At 48.6% G+C, this 21,222-nt stretch overlaps 5 protein-coding genes across 5 annotated transcripts; 2 read left to right on the top strand and 3 right to left on the bottom strand.

The window, feature by feature from the left end:
- Positions 1–234: 234 nt before the first annotated feature.
- On the bottom strand, positions 235–1,486 carry T069G_07990 (PHP domain-containing protein; the record flags this gene model as incomplete). The annotated part of the gene is made up of 3 exons (XM_056175200.1): positions 235–459; positions 539–1,081; positions 1,337–1,486. 3 exons carry the CDS (start codon positions 1,484–1,486, stop codon positions 235–237), a joined length of 918 nt encoding a protein of 305 aa, XP_056026149.1.
- A 1,989-nt stretch (positions 1,487–3,475) lies between these two features.
- Positions 3,476–4,672, top strand: T069G_07989 (CFEM domain-containing protein; the record flags this gene model as incomplete). Its single annotated transcript, XM_056175199.1, has 2 exons — positions 3,476–3,851; positions 3,915–4,672. 2 exons carry the CDS (start codon positions 3,476–3,478, stop codon positions 4,670–4,672), a joined length of 1,134 nt encoding a protein of 377 aa, XP_056026148.1.
- A 176-nt stretch (positions 4,673–4,848) lies between these two features.
- Positions 4,849–9,645, bottom strand: T069G_07988 (ABC transporter domain-containing protein; the record flags this gene model as incomplete). Its single annotated transcript, XM_056175198.1, has 2 exons — positions 4,849–8,615; positions 8,685–9,645. 2 exons carry the CDS (start codon positions 9,643–9,645, stop codon positions 4,849–4,851), a joined length of 4,728 nt encoding a protein of 1,575 aa, XP_056026147.1.
- Positions 9,646–11,485: 1,840 nt separating this feature from the next.
- T069G_07987 (uncharacterized protein) lies at positions 11,486–13,374 on the bottom strand (the record flags this gene model as incomplete). The annotated part of the gene is made up of 2 exons (XM_056175197.1): positions 11,486–12,916; positions 12,979–13,374. 2 exons carry the CDS (start codon positions 13,372–13,374, stop codon positions 11,486–11,488), a joined length of 1,827 nt encoding a protein of 608 aa, XP_056026146.1.
- A 531-nt stretch (positions 13,375–13,905) lies between these two features.
- Positions 13,906–20,433, top strand: T069G_07986 (ARID/BRIGHT DNA binding domain-containing protein; the record flags this gene model as incomplete). Its single annotated transcript, XM_056175196.1, has 14 exons — positions 13,906–14,245; positions 14,319–15,000; positions 15,057–15,379; positions 15,458–15,720; positions 15,793–16,068; positions 16,146–16,355; positions 16,404–16,507; positions 16,568–17,339; positions 17,400–17,780; positions 17,871–18,050; positions 18,123–18,141; positions 18,245–18,802; positions 18,871–19,951; positions 20,010–20,433. 14 exons carry the CDS (start codon positions 13,906–13,908, stop codon positions 20,431–20,433), a joined length of 5,613 nt encoding a protein of 1,870 aa, XP_056026145.1.
- Between the last annotated feature and the right edge of the window lie 789 nt (positions 20,434–21,222).

Genomic DNA, 21,222 nt, shown 5'->3' with positions numbered 1-21,222 from the left:
ACATGATACCCGTTCCCAAACAAAGAAAAACAAAAATCTTGTCGGAAGCTATTTATTCTACTCTATCTTTTATAGATGGTCTTTGAGTTCCTTCTATATCTTAATCTTGTATGCTCCCCTGAAAGCAAAATCTTTAACCTATTATGGCCTATTGTACCTCTATTTTCCAGAATGAGAAGAAGTGAAGTGTCTTATTGTACCTCTGTTTCCGGGATGATAAAAGTGAAGTGGTTTTTATGAAAAATTTCGACGAAATTCGCTGAGAGGTACGCCCACATCGCTGAGCTCCGCCTTTGTGGTTTCTCCTGCTTCGGGGTGGTCTTTGCGCTCGAAAGTCCAGACGTGCTTTACGCCGAGGCTTTCGAGGAATGTGAGTGCGCGGCTGTAGTTTGTGGCGACTTGGGCGATGCCGTGGCTGTCGTCGGACATTGTGAATTTACCGCCCAGTTTGAGCCATTCCTATGATTTCACCGTTTAGTAAGATTTACACTGATGTTGATACCTTGAAGAGAAATGCTCTCATGTAGGTGTAACTTACCTCTGAAATGATTCGACCAGGATAAGGCTCGTCGAGGCCCTTTCTCAGGGCCGCCGAGTTACACTCCAGCCAAGCCCCAATCTTCGCAGCATACTCAAGATTCCGCTGAATCTTTTCCCAAACGCCTTTCCACTGTCTGACATCCCTGCCCGGGTCCTCACTCATAAGACGAATAAGATCAAAGTGGCCGACAATGCGCGGTTTCAAAGCCTTTAGCATATCATACTGCAAATCGTAGTAATCCTCATAAAGCCGTTCCTCTGAGCCTCCAGCTGCAGTGACGGCAGCGGCGTAAGTTGCCTTGTCGTAGTCGATGGGGATGCTGTGGACGTGGTGGACGGAGCCGATGAAGTAGTCGACGTGGGAGGATGCGTCGAAGAGGGCTTGGACGAGGGGTGCGTATGAGGGGCGGATGAATTCTGCTTCGAAGGCGATGATGATGTGGATTTGGGGGGAGTATTTCTTTTGGAGGCGGCGGGCTTCGAGGATGTAGGCTTCGTGGCGGGGGGGAAGGGCTTGGAGGGAGGCTTGGGGGTCGGAGAGCTAAGTGGGTTTGAGAGTTAGATATATTTGTGAGATTTGGGTGGTAGATGGGTGAGTGAAGGGGATATGAGTGAGTGGTTGTGTGAGAAGTTGAGTAAGAGAGAATGAGTGTGTGGTTGTGTGAGAGGGTGAGTGAGAGAGAATGAGTGACATGTGAATATGTGATGGAGGGGTAGGTGTGAGTAGAATGCTGTGTAACGCGAGGTAATAAACCAAGCTTGGAAACAAATAGATGCATGGTAACGTGAGACATACCTCTTCTGGATACAAGTCTTGTTCTTCATAGCGAGGCATGTGCTCTGTCAAGCCAATAGTTTTATATCCAAGAGATATAGCGTGCAGGATAATGTCCTCAAGCTGGTCGACGGCATGGCCAGGGCAGAACTGGCCCGAATGGGCATGCATTGTGAACGCCATTGTGACTGAAGTTTTGGACGAATAAAAAGCAAACACCCCGCGAATCTGGGCTTTTAAATCCTTTTATACTTGATATTAAATCGTGGTATCTTATAGTTTCCAAGGTTGAGTTTAAAGAGATGAGGCGCTCTATTTTTTTTGCTGCGAGATCGCCGTGTCGACGGGAGGCCCACAATTTTCCTTCCTGGACCCGGATTCGGTAATCTCGGGACCCGTGAGGCGGTTCTGGGAGATCATTGGTCTGTTTGGGAGTGAAGGATGATTGTATAAGACGGTGACTTGTGATTGAGGCTATATAAGGCTGCTATCGAATTGCATAGGCAAGCAAACAAAACTCTATATGTCAATTGCTGGTGAATAACAAAGTATGTACAGCCATCATCCACTTTTGAATTTGATGCTTGACTCGCTGCATCTGCGGCCTTCACTTGATTCGTGCAGATGCGTGCACCAGCCACAGAGAGACAAGAGCTCACGAGCCACAGTACCAACCATGTGGCTCCTACCGAGGCAGATTTCTTATCAACATCACAGACCTTGTAATTGGACAACTGGCCGTCACATAATCACGTGGAATGCAAGGATCTTTTGATAAACAATCAGAAATCGAATTCCTTCAAACGGAAAGGGCCCCGCTTTATTTCAACAATACCGATTAAGCTTCATTCTGGGAAGGAGCACCAGCTCCGCTCCGCAAGAGGGCTTAGAGTTGATCCGATTCTTTAGCACTTTAACCAGGCAACCAAGCTTCTTTTTCTTCCCCTTCTGCTTCTTGGATCGACACTGTCGTCAGCTTCTCAATATGTGAAACAGCTCTATCAAACACTGCCACGCCAACTAGCTCTCTGCTGCCTGCCGCACGAGGTAGTTAAGGTAGTGTCCTCGGGCTAAACGGGGGGCACAGCCGGCAATCGGAGCGACAAAAGACGGGGGTGGCATTGCAGCGATTTTAAATCCGTGGGAAATAACATGGCGTCAAAAAGGTCTCGGCAGGAGACGGGACGAAAAGCTTGACCTGGGCCCTCGACGTGGTGAGAACTAAGCACACTGGACGGGCGGATTAACCTGTCAAAAACACCAAAAAGCGAAAAGAGGGTTGTCTCCCCGTATCTGCTGCATATGGTGAGGCTGAGAATGGCGGGCTTGACTAAATTTCGGGAAACCGGCAACGGCGGCGCGTTAAAGCTCGACGCCAAGCTCGACTCGATTAAGCGCCCAGATGGTTGTTTGACGTCTATTGCGGCTGATGCTAGCCGAAGGCATCAAAGGCTTCGTCTTTCGTCTTTCGTCCTCATCTTGACGAAGAATGAAGAAATAGACAAGACGAGACGCGAGTGTATCCGGCTTATCGAATATAACACAATCAATAAGCGCTTTGAAATCTCACAAAACGTCAACCGTTTATCCCTCACCTTGAACGTTGGATTCTGCCAAAAGGTCCGCGGGGGGGAAGCGCGGGACCACTTGCATCCAATATTGATCTGCAGGCTGAATTGGCCCCTTGTTATTTCGACCTCGGACTGCATCTGTGCTAATTGGCCGCCATGCCCAATGTGATGGACTTCCAATCAGGCTTCGTCCCCGACGCAGAGTTGGTGTGCGGCTTTGCGTTCCGCGACGGAATTTACGGCCTCTGTCAAGTGGCCTAGTGCCCAAAGGGTCTTCCCAATGTGCACTGGCAGAGTGTCGAGAATGCCTCGCCCCGTGTTTGCAAACGAATGAGGCGACGACAAGTGCGAGTGCACGACCCCTGCAAGAAATTCATGGCCCGCTCCAAAGGTCACGATGCTAGATGCTATCGGGCCATGAATCCCCACGCCAGCATGCTAACGGGAATAGCTTTATAATACTGCTGGGATGCCGGATCAGAAATATCAGTCCGCCCTCCTGGCGATTTTGTCTTTTCTCATTGTGCTGCTCTCCGTGAGAACCAAAACCTGTCTAAAGGGTGGCACCTACAAGCCGGATTTGCTCACCATGGTCAACATGCAGAATCTACCGACTTCACTTGCGCTGCTAGTCTCTTCTTTCCTTTTCGCGTCGAGTTCCTCAGCTCTGCACATCAGAGCTCGTCAAGCCGATACGGTTCCCACGCCAGTCGCGCATCTTTCCAATGGACCAGCCGCGGCCTTCATCACTCCTGGTCCTTCTCTGGAAGTTGTGGGCGACTTGATGCTTGCACGCGCACTTCCAACTATCCCTGCGTGTGCCACTGCCTGCATTGCTTCAGCCGTCACTAGATTAACAAATTGCAAGTTGGGTGACACTCGCTGCGAATGTAACAATGCGAGCGCCGTCAACAGTGGTGCAGCGGTTTGTGTCAACAGTGCTTGCGGATATATTACCGCTGTCCGTAAGTGATATAGATGAACTGCTGGTAGAAGATGTAGAGGTTGAAGCTGACATTGTTCAACAGAGGCCCAGGTGGCGGGAGAAGAGATTTGTATAAGTGTGCTCGCCGGACTTGCACCCAGTAGTAACAACCCTGGTGCTACTCCTACCGGGAACAACAACTCTCCCGGACAAACAGCCGGCTCATCGCCGTCGAACGGATCGCCAAGCCCCAGCAACGGCTCAAGCGGCGGGTCGGGCGGAGGGTCCAGCGGAGGATCGGGTGGTGGATCATCAGGATCATCCGGGTCGTCTGGTTCAAGCGGTTCAGGAGGCTCAACACTCCACAGGCCCAGCAAGAAACTCTCCAAGGGCGCCATTGCCGGCATTGTCGTCGGCGTTGTTGTCGGTGTTGCTGCCGCCGCTGCAGCTATCTGGAGACTCTGCCTAAATAAGATGAAGGGAGGAAGCACGCCCGCGGCCGGAGTCGATCCAGCAGCTGCCGCTGCAGCACCCGTCGTTGTTGCTCCTGTGCAGACTGCACAAGTTTCTCCCATCGAACCTTTCAAGCCATCGGTTACTCCCCAGACTGTCTCGAGCGTATCACCCGCCCCGGGCTCTGTTGCTACAACCTCGCCGATATATCAAAACCAATATTCGAACGCGGCTGAGCTACCTAATGGATCATATCCACAGCCCCCTGCCGCATATGCGTATCCTCCGCATCCAATGGGGCAGACATATCATGAAGCTCATGTACAGCCGCCGGAAGTGCCTGGTGATACGCACTTACCGCAGGAGTTGCACGGCGGAGGACCAGTCTACGAGATGGGCACCCATTAAAAAGGAGGATCGGGACAGATGAGTATACGTAAATAATAAATGAGCTAGCTAATGTATGTAATCTAAACAAATGATATCCATGTCTATTTCAAATTCTATATATATATATATAAAGTACACCGCTCAATTGCACAACTTCAAGGGGGAATCAAATCGAAATAAAACAAAGGAAAATATTAAGAACGCTCAAAACCCCAGATGTACTTTGACTTCCACCAGGGCTTTCTGACTCCTTCATCTGTTCTGTTGTTATACCCTTCTTCTTGAACATCGTGCTTCCCAACAATATTCAGGAACACTTCATTCAGCGTTGTAGGACTGACACTATGGTGTGCGATGCCCAAATATTGTTTCTGCTCCTCTAGCATAATAAGCAGTCTTCCCCTAGCACTCTCACTGCTACTCGCCACTCCACTCTGCATCGGCACCGCGGACGAAGGCATCGAGAAGCGCATCTGTCCATGGTACGTCTCCTGCTCCACGGACGCTCCGGGGAAGTTATTCAGCACCCACGCGCGAAGGTTATCCATCTCCTCCTCCGAAGAGTGAGGCGCAGTCTTGCTGACGAGGTGAACGTGCAGCGTATCTCCAAAGCGGTGACGAAGCTTTTCCGTCGTCCCGAGGGCGAGCATGCGGCGAGCCATGATGCCCGCGCGATTAGCCAGCGCGTCGGCCTCTTCCATGCTGTGCGTGGTGAGAAGGATGGAGCGGCCTGGGACGATGGCCTCGAGAGTGCGCCACATGATGCGCTTGGCTGCTGCGTCGAGACCGGAGGATGGTTCGTCGAGGAGGATGACGGGTGGATTTCCTGTGAGGGCGATGCCGAGGGAGAGTTTGCGCTTGTTGCCTCCTGAGAGAGTATGTGCCATGACGTCTGCATAGACTTCTAATCCGACGGCACGGATGACAGCGGGAACTTGGTGGTCGATATCAGAGATGCCTCGGAGGCGGGAGTAGTGGCGGAGATGCTCGCTAACGGTCATGTTGTCGATGGCGTCGAATTGAGGGCACACACCGAGATTTGCTCTGGCAGCGGCACGGCGTTTGGTAATGGAGACGTTTTCGATAAACACATCTCCGCCGTTACGACTCGGTGCAATGTCGCCTCGTATCAGGGAGATGGTAGTGGATTTGCCTGCGCCGTTGGGACCGAGGAGAGCAAACACTTCGCCGTGTTCGACTCCAAAGGTGACGTTATCGACGGCAGTATTCTTACCAAAGGCTTTGGTTAGATGTGCAATACGGAGACCATCAGATTGGCCGTCTGGGCCATCGACACGGAGTAGCTCGTCTGCGACTTCCGGATCGTCAACTTCGGGAGACTTCTTGGCCTTTTCAGGGGCATATCGACCAGCACCACTCTCAATCCAGACTACTATAGAGAACCAGAAGATGGCTTGCAGGATAAGATATAGCAGAGGACCACCGTAGGCAGTCATTGCTGCAGGATTGGCTCGAAGCTGGTCGTTGTCGCAAGTAGTTGAAAAGATGTTTTGGCCAACCATCAACGTGCGAATTAATGAACCCGTGGGGAAAATAGCGGCAATGACCCAATGTGCGATGAGAACGTCTCGATCGGTGTTTGAGGCTGGGGAGTAGGTAAGGATAAACAGGTAGGTAATTATGTAGACGGCAAAGCCAAGTGATTGAACGACGGAGGTCATGGCGTAAGTTGCCATTGCAGTGTCGCAAATGAGTGAAAAGAGATAAGAAATGACGATCGTTGTCAGCCCATAAAAGATGAAAATTGGGAACAGATAGCCTCCATTGTACCATGAATTCGAGGAGACGACAAATATCATGGCAGTCAAGATCATGGGCACAACAATGATACCAAAGTCGAAGATGACATGTGCAGCCCAGACCGGTAGAGTACGAACACCACTCGAGTATTGCAAACTGCGAACATTCTTGAGCCTCTCTGAATTGGGATAGAGGCCAAAGAGACCAGGGAAAATTGAGAAAGCCACAGCGAAATATACCACAAGTTGGAGCCCTCTGCCAGTTGAAGGAGCGACAGGATAGTCAAATGCTTTGTATTCCGTTGCAATGGTAGTGTTGGCGAGTATGGTATTGAGGAAACTCTGACCTATGACCGCAGAGTACATGGAAAAGTTGTCGGCTTTGAAGGCCAACGTCGGAGCTGAGTTCGAGTCACCAAGCCACAGGCCAGCGGGAGTAACAGTCCTCCGGTTGTTTTTGACATAATCTTCAAAGGACGAGAGGGAATCTACTAGATCGACGGTGACATTTCCAACAGTGGTAGAACTGTCCCGGCTTCGAAGGCTTGTTGAGCCTGGTAGAATTGGTTTAAACAAATCGTCTAAAGAATTGCCAAATTGAGATGACGGGCCGCCTGCAAGATGAGCTGTATCTAAGAGCTTGAAGAAATCATCATTTGAAGAATGGCTACTTCGTTGCGTGGGTGAACACCCAACTAAGTCGTCATTGCGAACAAGAATTTGGATGACTGAAGCGGCGATGATGGGGATCAGAAAGGCAGCCGCATAAGGGAGCCAATTTGTCTTGAAAACTGTAAATCTCTTTCTTAAAAGCACGCCCGTCTGCTTGAGCATGCCGATCTGTCGCCCCGTGAGCAATGCCAGGTTTTCGCCCGCGATGGGTGTATCGCTCGCAACCTTGGCAACCTTTTCGTTAATGACGTCGGGTTGTCGCTGAAGCCCTTCGCCATGAACTTCCTCAGCCAAGTGGAGAAAGACGTCTTCAATGGTCGGGCCAGATGATCTGTATGGGATACCAGCAGCTTCTAGAGCCCGGATGACCTTGGCGGCCTGATCCGACGATGACGACAGGTAAGTGACGTTGTTTGTAGTAACCTTTTTTGTGACACCTTCAATATCAGGCACAGCGTTTAAAGTCCTTGGGTTGAGTACGTGGATACGGTAGCCAGCACCAAAAGTGTCTTTGAGCTGTGCAGAGGAGCCTTCAGCTCTCAACGTTCCCTTGGATAGGATGGCAATGTTGTCAGCAAGTAAGTCTGCTTCATCGAGGAAATGGGTAGTCATGATGATTGTCCGGGAACCGCGCTCTTTCAGGAGAATGTCCCAAATTTTTCTGCGCGACAGGGGATCAATTCCAGAAGAGACTTCGTCAACACAACAGACGGAACTTCCACCAACCAACATCATTCCAAGCTGAAGCTTTCTCTTTTGGCCACCTGATAGAGTTTTTGACCAAGCTTTGGCCTTTGAGCGAAGTCCAATAGCGTCGATCAAATCTGCAATTTCATTGTCAGGCGTCTTGTCGTGAGGATTTTTTATACGGCTAAACAGTCGGATGTGTTCCTCGACGGTAAGATCATCCCAGAGGACGTTCTGCTGGGGGGCGAATCCAAGACCGCCGGATGTATCGACAGACATATTGCCACTGGTGAAATTGCTAATACCAGCAATGGCGTCAAGAGTGGTACTTTTACCGCTGCCATTTGCACCCAGTAATGCCAAGATCTCGCCCTTCTTCGCCATCAAAGTCAAGTTATCCACAGCAACCACCTCGGGCCTTGGTGGCGAGACAAAAGAGAAGAATTTACGAATCGGACTTGGTTTGAAAACTTTGGTCATATTGTCGATACGAACCGCATCTTGAACGCCGCCGGCAGGGTTTTCGAGAGCGTTTGACGACCGAGTTCCCGTGCTCACACCGTGTATGGTCTGCTCTACAAAGGCTGCGGCAAATGGATACACGGCCATCTGTAAAATGAGAAAGATCCAATGAACGATTCCAGGAAGATTTGAAGTGTGGCCTGGCGGTAAGTGTATTAGATTCGTTGCTTGTCCGTACTGCTCAAATCGAGCAATGTAGATGATGAAATAGATAAAGTTGCACGGAGTGAAGAGTAAACTGAGGACGGCGACTGTCGCGGTATTGGGATGCGGAATCACTTGAGCTATTATACCGAGCACAATCCAGATGACAGAGGTCACTATGCTCGAGAGTTGAGCCTTTTTAAAGAACGACGCTCCGAGGAGGGACATGGATGTCATAGCAATACCGCTGAGAATGAAGAAGATGATCAGGATGCCAAAGCTAGTGTTTGTCCAGATGGTGACTCTAGCAACAATGGATGCAACGATCCAGCCTGGCATATATGTCATGGTAAAGGCGTGATGGTGGGAGATGAGCCTGGCGAATTGACGGTGCCACCCTTGGCTAGTGGGCATCATGGCGTCAATAAGCTGAGATAGGCCTCTTTCCCTCTCGATGGCGATGTAGCCGGGCATATGATAGCAGACACCAATCATACCGGTAATGTAAGCAACGCTGAGATAGTTGATAAATGATTTCTGGTATTTACGCCGGACATCAGCTTGGCGCTCATCCTCAGTCAACTCGGTATAAGCGTATTGCTGCGTTGTTGAAGGAAAAGAAGAGCCAGACTTGAGGCCGGCAATGGCAGCATCAACAGCATGTTGGAGAGGCAATGCATAAATCTGGGCATCGTTGTCGCCCTTGTCCGTCTGGAAGCTATTTCCAAGACCAGCATCTGCACGCAGAGTGTAGTTCCAGAAGCCATCGCTGCCCTCATCAGGGGAAGAATAAAACACCACGGCGCCGAAGCAGTTGGATGTGCCACGGATAGTGCTCCGGCAGGTATATCCCAAGTCGTCTTCATCTTGTATGATCGTCGCATTCTTGCCGGATCCCTTGACAATATCAGAAACAGTGTCGATGACATGCCCTATGTCACCACCAGTGTGGCCACTATTGACAAAGACGACCGTGTTTCGGCCACTGTCAGATTTGGAGAGAGCATTATCGAGAGAAAAGATGTCGAAAGGAGAAGCAATGCCAAACTTGTCGTTGGGCTGAGTAAACTTTTGGCCAATGCCTAGATAGACAGTGAGGACGATAGGAAGAACGAGAGCGCTGTAAATCGTCGAGACGGTATGTCGAAGGATGATGATTCTGAGCGTCTTCTCTGTCAAGGCCCAGATCTGGTTGTAGAGAGTCATGGTGGGCAGAGACGGGGTTTGCCCTTGTCGCATCTTTGTCTTTGGTCTGGTGTCTTCCATGCACAGAGAGATTGTCTGAGGACGATGAAGATGATGTTAAGGAGTGAATGCCGTCGTCACCCTTGTGCAAGAGGGGACGATGAGACTAGACCCTTGATTTGAATCAGCTATAGGAATGATTCAGATCCAAATAAGAAGCAGGGCCAACAATGACGGGAGGATCATTAGGTTTAAATACATTGACATCCATGAGGACCTAATGCGTTCGTCCGTTGTCTTGGCCATCGAGGCACTAGCCAGGAGAGAGTCGCAACGGCCGCCATGATGCTGGAGGATTGATCCGCGTATTTGCGACAGGGATCACACGTGTGGGCTGCGTCTCGTTTGGCTCGGTTGTTTTACTTGTGAGGCATTGAAAGAGGCAAAGGAGAAGAGTCGATGCTCGTGCCTAGCTGCGCCATGATGTCGATGCTGGTGCTAGTGGCTGGTCTCGATTTAATGGAGGGGATATAGGGCTCCAGCTGCCCTGAAAGCCCCGTAGGATCCCCTGTCAGCACGGCCTTTAGTGAAGCCCCAGCTAACCACAGGCAGCTAGCAGCGCCATATTTGGCCCAGAATGGATAAGGTGGACGCTAAATGTTGCTCTGCGGGGCTGGGGAGAATCAGCGCCACGTATTTCCCAAATGGGGATCAAGAACATGCGGACCTCGACAAAATGAAATAGGCGGTTGAATCAAATGGATACTGCATCATAGAGAGATTTAAACCGTAAACGTAGCAGTCGCAGCGCCGTGACACTTCTAGCCTTAGCACGTTTGAATGAGATTGAAACGTGAAGTCTTGACACCCAGTTGTTGCACAGCCTCTTTGAAGCAATCTCCAAGTCTGTCTACATGGATGTAGGTACAGCTTCAACGTCAAATCACAATCAACCTCAAGCTTGGTATGGCGCCACTTCGCTCCTTTGCCGACCGCTTGCTGCTACTCATTGTACCTTCATGCAGTTTCAATGTAATTCCCGGGTGTTACGAGCAATACGATACCCAAGCGAACAATGCGGCACCGAAGCCTAATTCCTAACTTCCTCGTAGCGCCGATCCTTCGAGACGTGGGCCGCTGGTATTCGCACTAGCATTTGACGCATGAAAGCCAAGCACACCCTAAAAGCAAATACGCGCAATACGGCACCATCGCGAGACTGGGGTCGTGAGGATCTTGGGCGTTGATTGGCTGTGATGGATAACAACGGGTACATATGCCTTGGTCACTTGGACCATCTGCTGGTCAGTGAAGCTTTCAGCCCTGGAGAGAGGATGGTTACGTGTAGTTCCATATTCGATGCGTCTAGGCATTACTGTAAGCCAATCGTAGTTGAACAAGAGAGAATTGGATGGCTTTTCAATAAAGTAGCCCTTTTTATCGAACTTCTGAGCTGTGCTAGAAGGCAGTGTCTTCAGGTTGCAAGCACTCAGGTATTCGCATTCATGTACATGTAATTGGTGATATCATGGAGCAGACATCCTTCAGGATTCCACGCTACTTTTCGCATGCATAATCCTTTCACGCAAAATGTATCTGCTCACGTTAATTCTGCCCTACTTGGTGATATATAACTATATCTAGAATAGGTGTTAAGAATCGCGTGTGGTTTTACGTGATCCTCCTCATGCTGGAAGCTGCGACTGCCCCGTTGGCCGTTTGTCATGGGAGACGATGTTTTCTGTTTGTTTGTTTCTTTTTCATTCCTTCTAGATAGCTTCCTCGAGACTGGAAGAAGTAAAGCCCTATTTTCTCTTCACAATAGGATAAGAATACATATACGTGGGTATGTGTGCTAATGCTACTCATCTTCTTCCCCTGATATATCGAGGCTCGCAATCATCGACTCCAGCTCTAATACAACCATCTCATAAATGGCCTCTTGAAGTCTCGGCTTCTTCAGATCCTTTCCATACCCAAAATCGCAATCGAGGACTTTTTGAGTCAATTCCTGATACACAGGCCCTAAATAGCATGACTGCGATGCTAATCGACGGACTCCCTCAATGTCATTATGATCGATGCGCTCCCACCTCCCAATAGCCAGTAGAGCTGCTCCCAGACTATACAGCGTTACGTTGCGCACACCATGCTTGTATTGCACATCTTCAATAGATTGCGTCAAACTGACTGGAGACTCAACATCCATCAAAGATTCTCCTGGATCAGGCCCGCCATGAATCAGCTCTACGCCAAAGTGTAGCGTCTGGAGCGATAATGTCAAGTCATCCCCTTGTCGAAAGAAAGCAAGGTCTCTGAAGCTCCACACCTCATTCAGCCAAGGAGTCGAATTGAACTTTAGCACCGCAGAAACGAGTCGATGAGCTAATCGCAGCTGGCCAACGATAGTCAGTCTGTTGCTGGCAGACTGGCCAAGAGCTTCATCCATGAGCATCACGTCGTCAAGCCCCATTTTGCCACAACTATGGTTATTCGAACAAGGAAAGAAACAGTGGCGAAATGGTTCTTGCATACAACTGTCGATATGTCCCAGGCCCTCTGCTTTACACACCATATCCGGAGTTGAGCATCGTCTTAATAGCTCAGGACAGAAATGCCCCGTAAGCTGAAGATCATCCGGAGAAACTATGGTGGATTGTGAGGTATTGGCTATCGAGTATTGGGATAATGATTCGGCGTCGATATTGCCGAGACCAGACTTATCGCCAATGTCGGAGAATCTGACCTTTGGTCGTTTTCGTCGGCTGTTCTGTGAGTTGTCCATCTCTGGAGCTGGACTCAATAAACTAGCGCTGGACCACATTATGGAGTCCATTGTTCTCGATCTGACCTCTAGTCTGGTCAAGTTTGTTTGGAAAATAGCCGTCTGCTGTAGTTGGGCACCATAACATAGGATGGCAATCTCCATCTGCACGTCAGTCTCTGCTTTAGCGTCCAGGAAGAGCTTGACGAAATGTCTCAGGTGAGGCGCCTGTGTGCTAGACCAAGCCGCTGTCAATGCTTCGTGGAGCGCCTTGGAAGCCCTTCGTATATCTCTATATCCCTTGAACTCCAGTGGCAGCCTTCCTGCTCTCTTACATTGCTTCCCGGTTGTATACGACGGAGGCTTTTGGAGTTCGCTGACTTGCTCACGCAGCCGTCTTAATGCGCTATTCGATTTCTCCAGGACGTCGATTTGATCTTCAAAGTTTTTCTTCTCGAATGTAATAGTGACTCGTTTTCTCAGTTTCCGAACGCAGTCTTTCAGTGGTTTCCGCTGTAGTTGCTCGTCCTTGAGAGTAGCTTGAGTTAACAGTTGCATTTTGCAGCAATTGCCTGTATGTTGCATCTTACCCGTTTTTGCTCTTCTTCCAACGGCGCAAAGCATTTAAATGCCTTCTGAAGTGTCGATATACTGTCGTTAATATCGTTGACAATGTCTATCAGCGACATCAAGTTTCTTTCCAAAAGGGCTTCTAACTTCTTCTCCAGGCTATGAGCATGCCATTCGGTGTGCGCAGGATCCTTCATCATGGATTTGACGACGTCTTGGTCCTGTAAGACCAGCCGCAACACTAACTCTATTTCATTGAGAAAATAGTCTCGCTGTGATCCAAATAATTTCCGTATTCTCTCGACTTCGGCAGAATAGTGGCAGAATATTTTGAACTTGGCGCGAACAGATTTGTACACGTTGACGGAGTTCCCAACCATGGGCAGGATTCCATACGACACAGATAATGGATCCATTCCTAGCTGACTGGCGATGGCTTCGCTATTTCGTGCCCTAGGAGAATCTGGTGAGCTCTTTGGCCGCCTTCATCAGGTAGGAGTTGAAGAGATAAACGTTTGCATAACCTCAAACAGATTCCGGAGGCAATTGAGGCTGAGCCTCCTCAAACGCCTATGTGTACATGCGCATGTACATGCATGTGTTCAGCTAGCATTGAGCCTTAGAATCCTCCGAATCCGCCCAACCTGCAACCAATCCTTGTCGGCCTCACTAGCAACATGATTTATTGGCTGATTTAGGCGACTGGCACACCTCCGCATCTTTAATCGTGGCTATGTCCACATGAATGCGTCTCATGGGGCCTGTCTGTGTATTGCCAACTTCATGCAATTTCTTTCCATACAACAACATCAACATTGAAGCTGCGATCACGTATCCGCCAAGAGTAAATGAGTTCCAAGCCATCCACCAAGTCGTTGCTGTAATATTCCGCTCCGAAGTCGAATTTCTTTGTCGCGCCGTAATCTCTTGGGTGGAAGAGTGCCATAATGGCAGAACTTCTTCGATATACCCAGGAATGGCACCAACAGCAACAGGATATCCACCCCAGTGACTACATCGAAGAGACTGCCGAGCATAATGAGATTGCCGAGCTCTCCTCAAGCTTACTGGCTCTCTTTAAAGAAATCGTTCTCGCATTATCGAACCACGCCAGGATCCCTGGGGACGCTCGGATAAATATTGAACGCAGTTGCAGTGCTCTGATTCTGTGGTCGGATGGCTTTGGAATCACCCAGGGCCGTCTGAATGAGACGTTCAACAAGTCACGCAAACTCCGTTATACAACTCTCAAGAATTTATTGCATATTGGACGTGTACTTACCGAACGTACGTATCTGTCGCCAGTTGTGTTTCGTTGACTGGTTAGCTGAACTGACATGATACTTGCCGCTGCCTATAGGCTTAGTACCTGCGGTGAATATCTCGTCGGAGAAAATAAAAGTATTGTGTTCCAACGTTGAGTTAAATATTGAAGCAGCAGCGGGTCTCATAGCTGAAGAATCCTGTCGACAAAGTGATGATTCTTCCAGTGATGCAGCCTCTAACTTCTCAGACGATGATATTTATGAGATTGCAGAGGACCTCAAGACCGATACTCTCGTTCTATCCGGCCTGGACCCTTTGTTGAAGCACCCGATATTCGACGCTCAGCATGAACATATCATCGAAAGCCATGCTCTCTCTACCTGGGGTCCTGAAAAGAGCTATTCCGATAAGATTGGGAACAGATTCCCTCGCGCAGATGTTTCTCTTACTCTATATCTCGGTAGAGCTAACTATGAACGCTTTCTGCGGTGCCAAGAAGCAAGAGAATATCAGGAAGAAGAAGAGCCCCTGCCTATTGTCAATCAAGAAGCGGGAACCCATGCAGGGACAATAATCACCAACACCAAATTCCATGATTCCGGCGTCGGCACATCCATAGCATTAACTATGTCCTACGCAGAAACCACAATGAGTTACAATCACGACGGCCAGTCTGTACGCATTCCACCACTCCCGAAAGAAGCCAAGGCAGGCTCGCCTTTTATTTGCATTGCCTGTGGTCGTACGGTAATTATTACCAACAACTCTGCGTGGAAGTAAGTATCCCAAGCCCGAGAAGCATGATTGTATGACAAAGCTAATTGGCAATTAGACAGCATATATACCTTGACCTTCAACCGTACATGTGTTTAGATCTATCATGTCCCTATAGCAGCAGTACCTTTGAAAGTCGCGATAAGTGGATTGCTCACCTAGCGCTGGACCACGAGATGGAGCCTAAATGGGCATCTGCGGAGTGTCCTCTTTGTAGAGAAGAAACAGGCAACGGAAAGATTGCCATTACCAAGCATCATTCTAAACATCTTGAAGAGGTATCGCTATCAGCTCTACCTGTTGAAGTCGACTCGGACGCAGAGTCCGAGAATAGCCCCGAGTCCAGCGATGCCAATTACTCTCTCGATGAGGGAGCCTATGGTGGCATTGATGAGAATGGAGAGACGCTTTCTGTTGAATTTGAAACAGAGTTGGCCTCTAAGGTCTTTTCCAATCTAGTGGACAAACTCAAGACCGGAAGGAATCAAACGGCCCAATCTGAGGCAAAAGGAGGGGCGTTGCAAAAAGCTTCTAAGATTCTAACTGCTTCAGAGGCAGAGAATGTGGCTGCACAATTAAAGAAGACTCAACAGAATATTGAAGAAATGGTCAGGAAAAAAGAAGGGACTTCTAAAATGGCAAAATTATTATCTCCGATCAAGTTTACAGATGCCGTTGGTCGAAGGTTTAACTTTCCCGTTCATTTATGCTATACCTGGCAGGTAGGTTCTCTCGTTTTCCCTTCCACTCGTCAATTATTTCTCAAGTATAGTTCACTGACATTATTATAATAGGAAATGGATCATCTGATAAAGCAGGCATTCTCACAGGTTGACATTCTGGGACCCCGCGTCCAAGCGGGCCATTATGATTTAACTGGACCTGATGGAAACATTATTCTTCCTTCTGTGTGGGAGGAGACGGTTGAGCCAGGTCTGCATATTACGATGACCATGTGGCTAGTCGATAAAGGACTATTGGCAAGCATCGGACTGAAAGAGTCTGAACAGTCCCCTGACGAAGGTAATAGCGAGAAGGATAACTCATTCCAGAATAACACCCCTTCAAAGGTACGGTTCTAAAGTTCTCATGGTGGTGCAAATCTTGATTTATTTACCAAGTACTAAACATCTTTTTAAACCCACAGCGACAACAAGGAGTTCAACATTCGGAGGATGTCCAAGCTGCTCGAATAATTCGAATGAGCGGCCAAAACTTCTTCAACACGGTAAAGACATATTTCAAGGACCAACCCGATAAATTCACCAGATTTCGTGTCATTTTGGCTGATATAACAACAACTGAATGGGTCCCTGAAGCATGGCAACGGTCATGCTTCGAATGCAGGGTGGCAGAGGTAGGTATATGACTACTATGTTACAAGTCATTTTCTCATGGCATATAGGCCGAATGTGACGCCAAATCTCCTGATCCATGTACAAGATGCCGCCTCAAGAAACTTTCTTGTGCTGTTCAATTTGCTACGGTATCTCGGCAACATACATTCGTGTAAGTTGGTTGAATATAGCTACCAGGCTCTGCATAGACTGCTAACGTGTTTGCTACTAGCAATGGTGACCAAATACGCCAAGGTATTACCAACATTGGCCGGCTATGTGATGGGTATCCTTCTTTTATGCACGAGCTCAACAGCGTAATGCCGACCGGCTATCAGGTCGAGGTTCTTGATGCGTTAACAGTGCGGCTGTTTGAGCCTCATAATAAGCAATCTACTATCCAAATTGGCATATCAGAACCTGCTATCATGGGCCTTAATACTCAGGATGGTCTGGATACGGAACCCAACCAGCAGGGCAAGAGTATGTCGGAAGCTCTCAGTCGGCCTACGCTTGCAGATCGGAACAGCTCTGAAGATGCCATGATGGAACAAGAGGAATCATGTAGCCAGCAATCCTTCCAACAACATAGAGAGAATATGATGAGTGCTGACCTGACGTCTATATCAGCTCACTATTTTAATGAACCTCAAGCCCAAATGGGCGCTCCACCGTCGCAAACGAGCGGCATCCCACAAGCTCAGTTGCAGGCTTTGCAAGCAATGCAAGCCTCATCGCCCGCTATGCGAAACGGAGTCCCCTCTACTATCGGTGTACAGATTAGCTCTTTGGAAGAGCAATTTAGGAGTAAGGACTCTAATCTTTCGCCTGAACAGCTTCGCCGCCTTGCTATCGAGCATTTAACTAGAGCCATGATGGCAAAGCAGCAAAGCGCTATGAATGCCGCTGCCGGTGGACAGATTGGCCTTGATAAAAATAACACACCAAAGCTGGCTTATGCTGAGCTCAACAAGACCGTCGAGAGTTATGTGGATAAGGTTGAGGTAAGCTGGGTCGCAAGATGTGACACAACTCGAATCTATATACTGACTTAATTCTACCAGCAACGTTTCATTGGCAGCCCTCGCATATCCGGCCAACTTCTCGAAGTTCTTCTAGATGCCCAGAATGGCACTCGTTCCACAGAAAACGCTTACATGGTGGCCAAAGAACTGTTTGGCATGAACTCGGATCTGTTGGATGAGTTCCAAAAGGAGCTTACCAAGCTTAATGTAGACCTCCTACAAAGACGCCAAAGCGAACTAAATGATATCTCTGAAGCCCCCGATGAAGCTTCCATAACAGTTATAGATGACAGCAACCAAGATGGAGAGGTGAGGGTAGTGGTGGGGAACAAAGGCGATTCAAACAACCCAGATGAACCGCAGTCCTGCCTCTGCAACAGAGGAAGCGTTGGTATCATGATCCGATGCGATAATGTTGACGTGAGTTTAAACTTATTCTCTCTGGCTTTATTTGATATACGTCTTCGAATATGCCACAATCGAGAAAATACCCCACTAATAACATATCAGGGCTGCAAATATAAATGGTTCCATTTGGAATGTGTAGGCCTTACTGTTGCTCCCTCATCAAAGGAGAAATGGTATTGTCCTGATTGTCGTGGCCATGTCAATATCGAAGAGAAGACGGATATTGATCTACAAGTGCTTCCACCCGATCCAACAAACCCCAAAGTTGCAATGGACACTGAAGTATGTACTTTTGCCCCTTACGAGAGGCTTAGCAACGTGCCCAACAGTACAACCTGCTAACCAAGCCGATAGCCGTCAACCGGAGAAGGCAGTAAGTCTTCACCTTACAGAGCAAGAATCTCTAATATATTCACAAGGAGAGAGGTAAATAAAGAGATAAAAGAATTCACTTATTAATATTTCTCTGCTCTTAGGTACAGATATTCTCTTCGGTACACAAGCCAATCTTGATTATTTAGAGGGGCTTGCCAAGTTTCACAAGCAGCAAGGGAATAACTTGAATCGTTTGCCATATGTCGATAAAAAGCCCGTCGACGTTTATCGCCTAAAGAATCTAGTTGAATCCAGAGGCGGATTTGACAAGGTGTGCAAGTCGAAGGAGTGGGCCGAGATTGCGAAAGATCTCGGCTACAGCGGCAGGATCATGTCGTCCTTGTCTACGTCGCTCAAGAATTCGTTCTTGCAATGGCTCTCCCCGTACGAAGAGTATCTGCGTGCGGCAAAGCCTGGAGATGATCACCAGCTTGAAGAAGAGCGTGTCAACCCTAGAAACAAAGGGAAGGAAATACCATCAATTGGTTGGATCAACTATGACTCTCCTAATCCAGACATTTACATTTGGCCACCCGAACCGGATGTTTCTGGTGAGGATGAAAGCGAACTAGCCGGGTCTTCGAGCGCTCCACCACCTCTGCCGCCTCCAGTCATGGAAGCAACTAACCCTTTCACCGATCGTGTGAAAAGCAGCAATGGTGAGCACTATATATCTAGTATAGCGTTTATGCACCGATATCTTGATATTAACATCACTTGAATATAGATCCTGAATTGTCATCACCCTCCAGCGATAGGCGGGGGTTATTTGACGGGGAATATACCGGTCATGAGCCATTTCTGGCTCGTCCCAGACCCGACACCTATACCAAGCAATTGCCACCTATCTCCGGTGTTTCGGAGGCTAGCAATTCGGCCGAGGGTGACAGTTCCGAGAAATTCGTCCTTTCACCAAACCCGTTCCTTAGCTCATTTGGCTCAGGGGACGCAACCCTGCCATGTGAGGCAGAACCTCAGGAACAGCAAATCTGCCTCCAAAGATTTAAATCCAACAAGCAGCGAAATAGACACTACTGGGCATTTCACAATGACTATGCAAAGCAGCGAGGTATTCAAGACCCAATTGAGTGTACAATCTGTGGCTCGATATTTATTAGGCGAGAATATCTCAAAAGACACATTAAAGATCGCCATTTCATTCATGAGGAGCATGGAACGGTCGGCCAAGATGCAGTGCGAGCGTCCAGCGAAGAACTGACAGACCTCGATGACAAGGACTTTACGGATCTGGGGCCCGATGCTGTTAATGCCGTGGCAGCAGAGGCTCGTGGCTTACCCGATGAAAGGGATCGAGAGTTCTTCCATGCCAAAGTAGGAGCGCAGGTTGCCCAGGAATCCGCCATGCAAGACAAAAACGTTTCACCAAATGACGAGTACATGCAGGCACAAGCGCAAGCGCAAGCCCTGTATCATGGTCAACCCTCGGCAGCTCACAATGATGATTTCATCATCAAAGCTCCTTCAGTCTCTTCTCAGATTGCATTTTTGGAAAATGGCTTGAGTCCGAAAATCTGGACCGGCACGCATTTTCTTCCGAGATTTATACGGGCAGCAGAAGTGCCCGGCGAAGGCATGTGCTATTTCTACGACGACGGAAGTCACTGTAAAACGGTTATTGATGGCGAGGTTGTAAACGCCCACTGGGGCGTGACAAAAGAGGGCAAGCCTCGCAAGCGGCTGGCCATTGCATGCATAACTTGCAGAGAGAAGAAGACTAAGTGTGATCCAGACTATCCACGATGCGTCCAATGCGAGAAATATGGCCGTGTTTGTAAGTTTAAAAATGCGTAAGTTTAAGAAATTTATACAGCTACTTTCTTAAAGCATTGCTTATATTATTACTAGACCTAAAGGGGGCAATATCCCTTTGCCATCGACGTCTTCGATCGAGCTCGATGATGGCGGCGACCTACGGCGTTCAATTAGCGATGTAAGGTCTCCCGGATCCCCATCATCCCGAGCCGGAATGCAGCCTGTCATTAAGATTCCTGGTACCCTGATCGAGTACGACGGAAGCGATTTTCATGTCACCGTCAGCACCAACTCCGCAGTCGGAGCCGGACCTGGCTCAGGAATGCCCGGCGGTGACAAGGAAAGCACCGTCTACCAGGCACAAGCTCAGGCTCAGGATCAGGCACGAGGACCTCAGCAAGCAGATGACGATTCTACCCTACAAGGGGAAATACAGGCCCGTGGTCGCCGCATTATCTGGGATCGCCTGATGGAAGTTGCAGCAGAACAATTTAGCGATCCTGAGAACGTACCATAGGAAACGGTGGATAAAATTAGGCGGGAATCCTATGCGCAAGCCCAACAAATAGTAAAAGACTTAGTTCAGCAGAGAGCCCAGCAGCAGCAGCAACAGGAGCAGAAGGCGGCAATGCAAGCCATGGACAGGATGGAAGAGGCGCGGAGCAAAAAAGAAGGAACTATTCGAGGGAACAAAGACGCCGCGCAAGTCGAAGACGTTTCATCCCCTACTCTAGAATCGTCAGCCCCGGTGATCGGATCTACGCTAAACCGGTCTCAAAACGACATTTCAGGTCCTAAAACAGGGCAGGAGAATGACGAAGATGATTTGGACACCTTCGCCGAATACTTTGACGAGCTTGAGGAAGAGATCCTAGAAGATGAGAATAAGATGCAAGAGAGAGAGAAAAAGTGGGAGGACATTTTCAGATTGTGGGAGAATAACGAGCCGCCCTTCCACCCCAGACCATAAGAGGCAGACATTGAATTTTCTATTTTCCATGAGCCTGAACGAAAGATGACCAGTACACGTAACATAACTAGGAAGAAAAGAGAATGTTGTGAATAACGTATTGCTGCTATTATAATCTCAGCTACGCCTTGATGATGTTGTGTGACGCATATAAGTGACATAGAAGTCCTTCCTACAACATCTTTACAACTTGATCGGCATGTTTTGTATACATGTCCCGAGCCTCACACCAACACCGATTGAATCAGGGAAGTCAGAGCCGACTTCAATCATGATGCGACGAATTCATATGAATTGGTGATGTGCTCGAGCTTTCCCAACATATTCAGAGTATCC

The sequence above is a fragment of the Trichoderma breve genome, chromosome 5 (assembly GCF_028502605.1).
Source record: "Trichoderma breve strain T069 chromosome 5, whole genome shotgun sequence".
NCBI lineage: Eukaryota > Fungi > Ascomycota > Sordariomycetes > Hypocreales > Hypocreaceae > Trichoderma > Trichoderma breve.
Note: the sequence above shows the minus strand (reverse complement) of the source record. Positions and strands in the feature narration are given on the sequence as shown.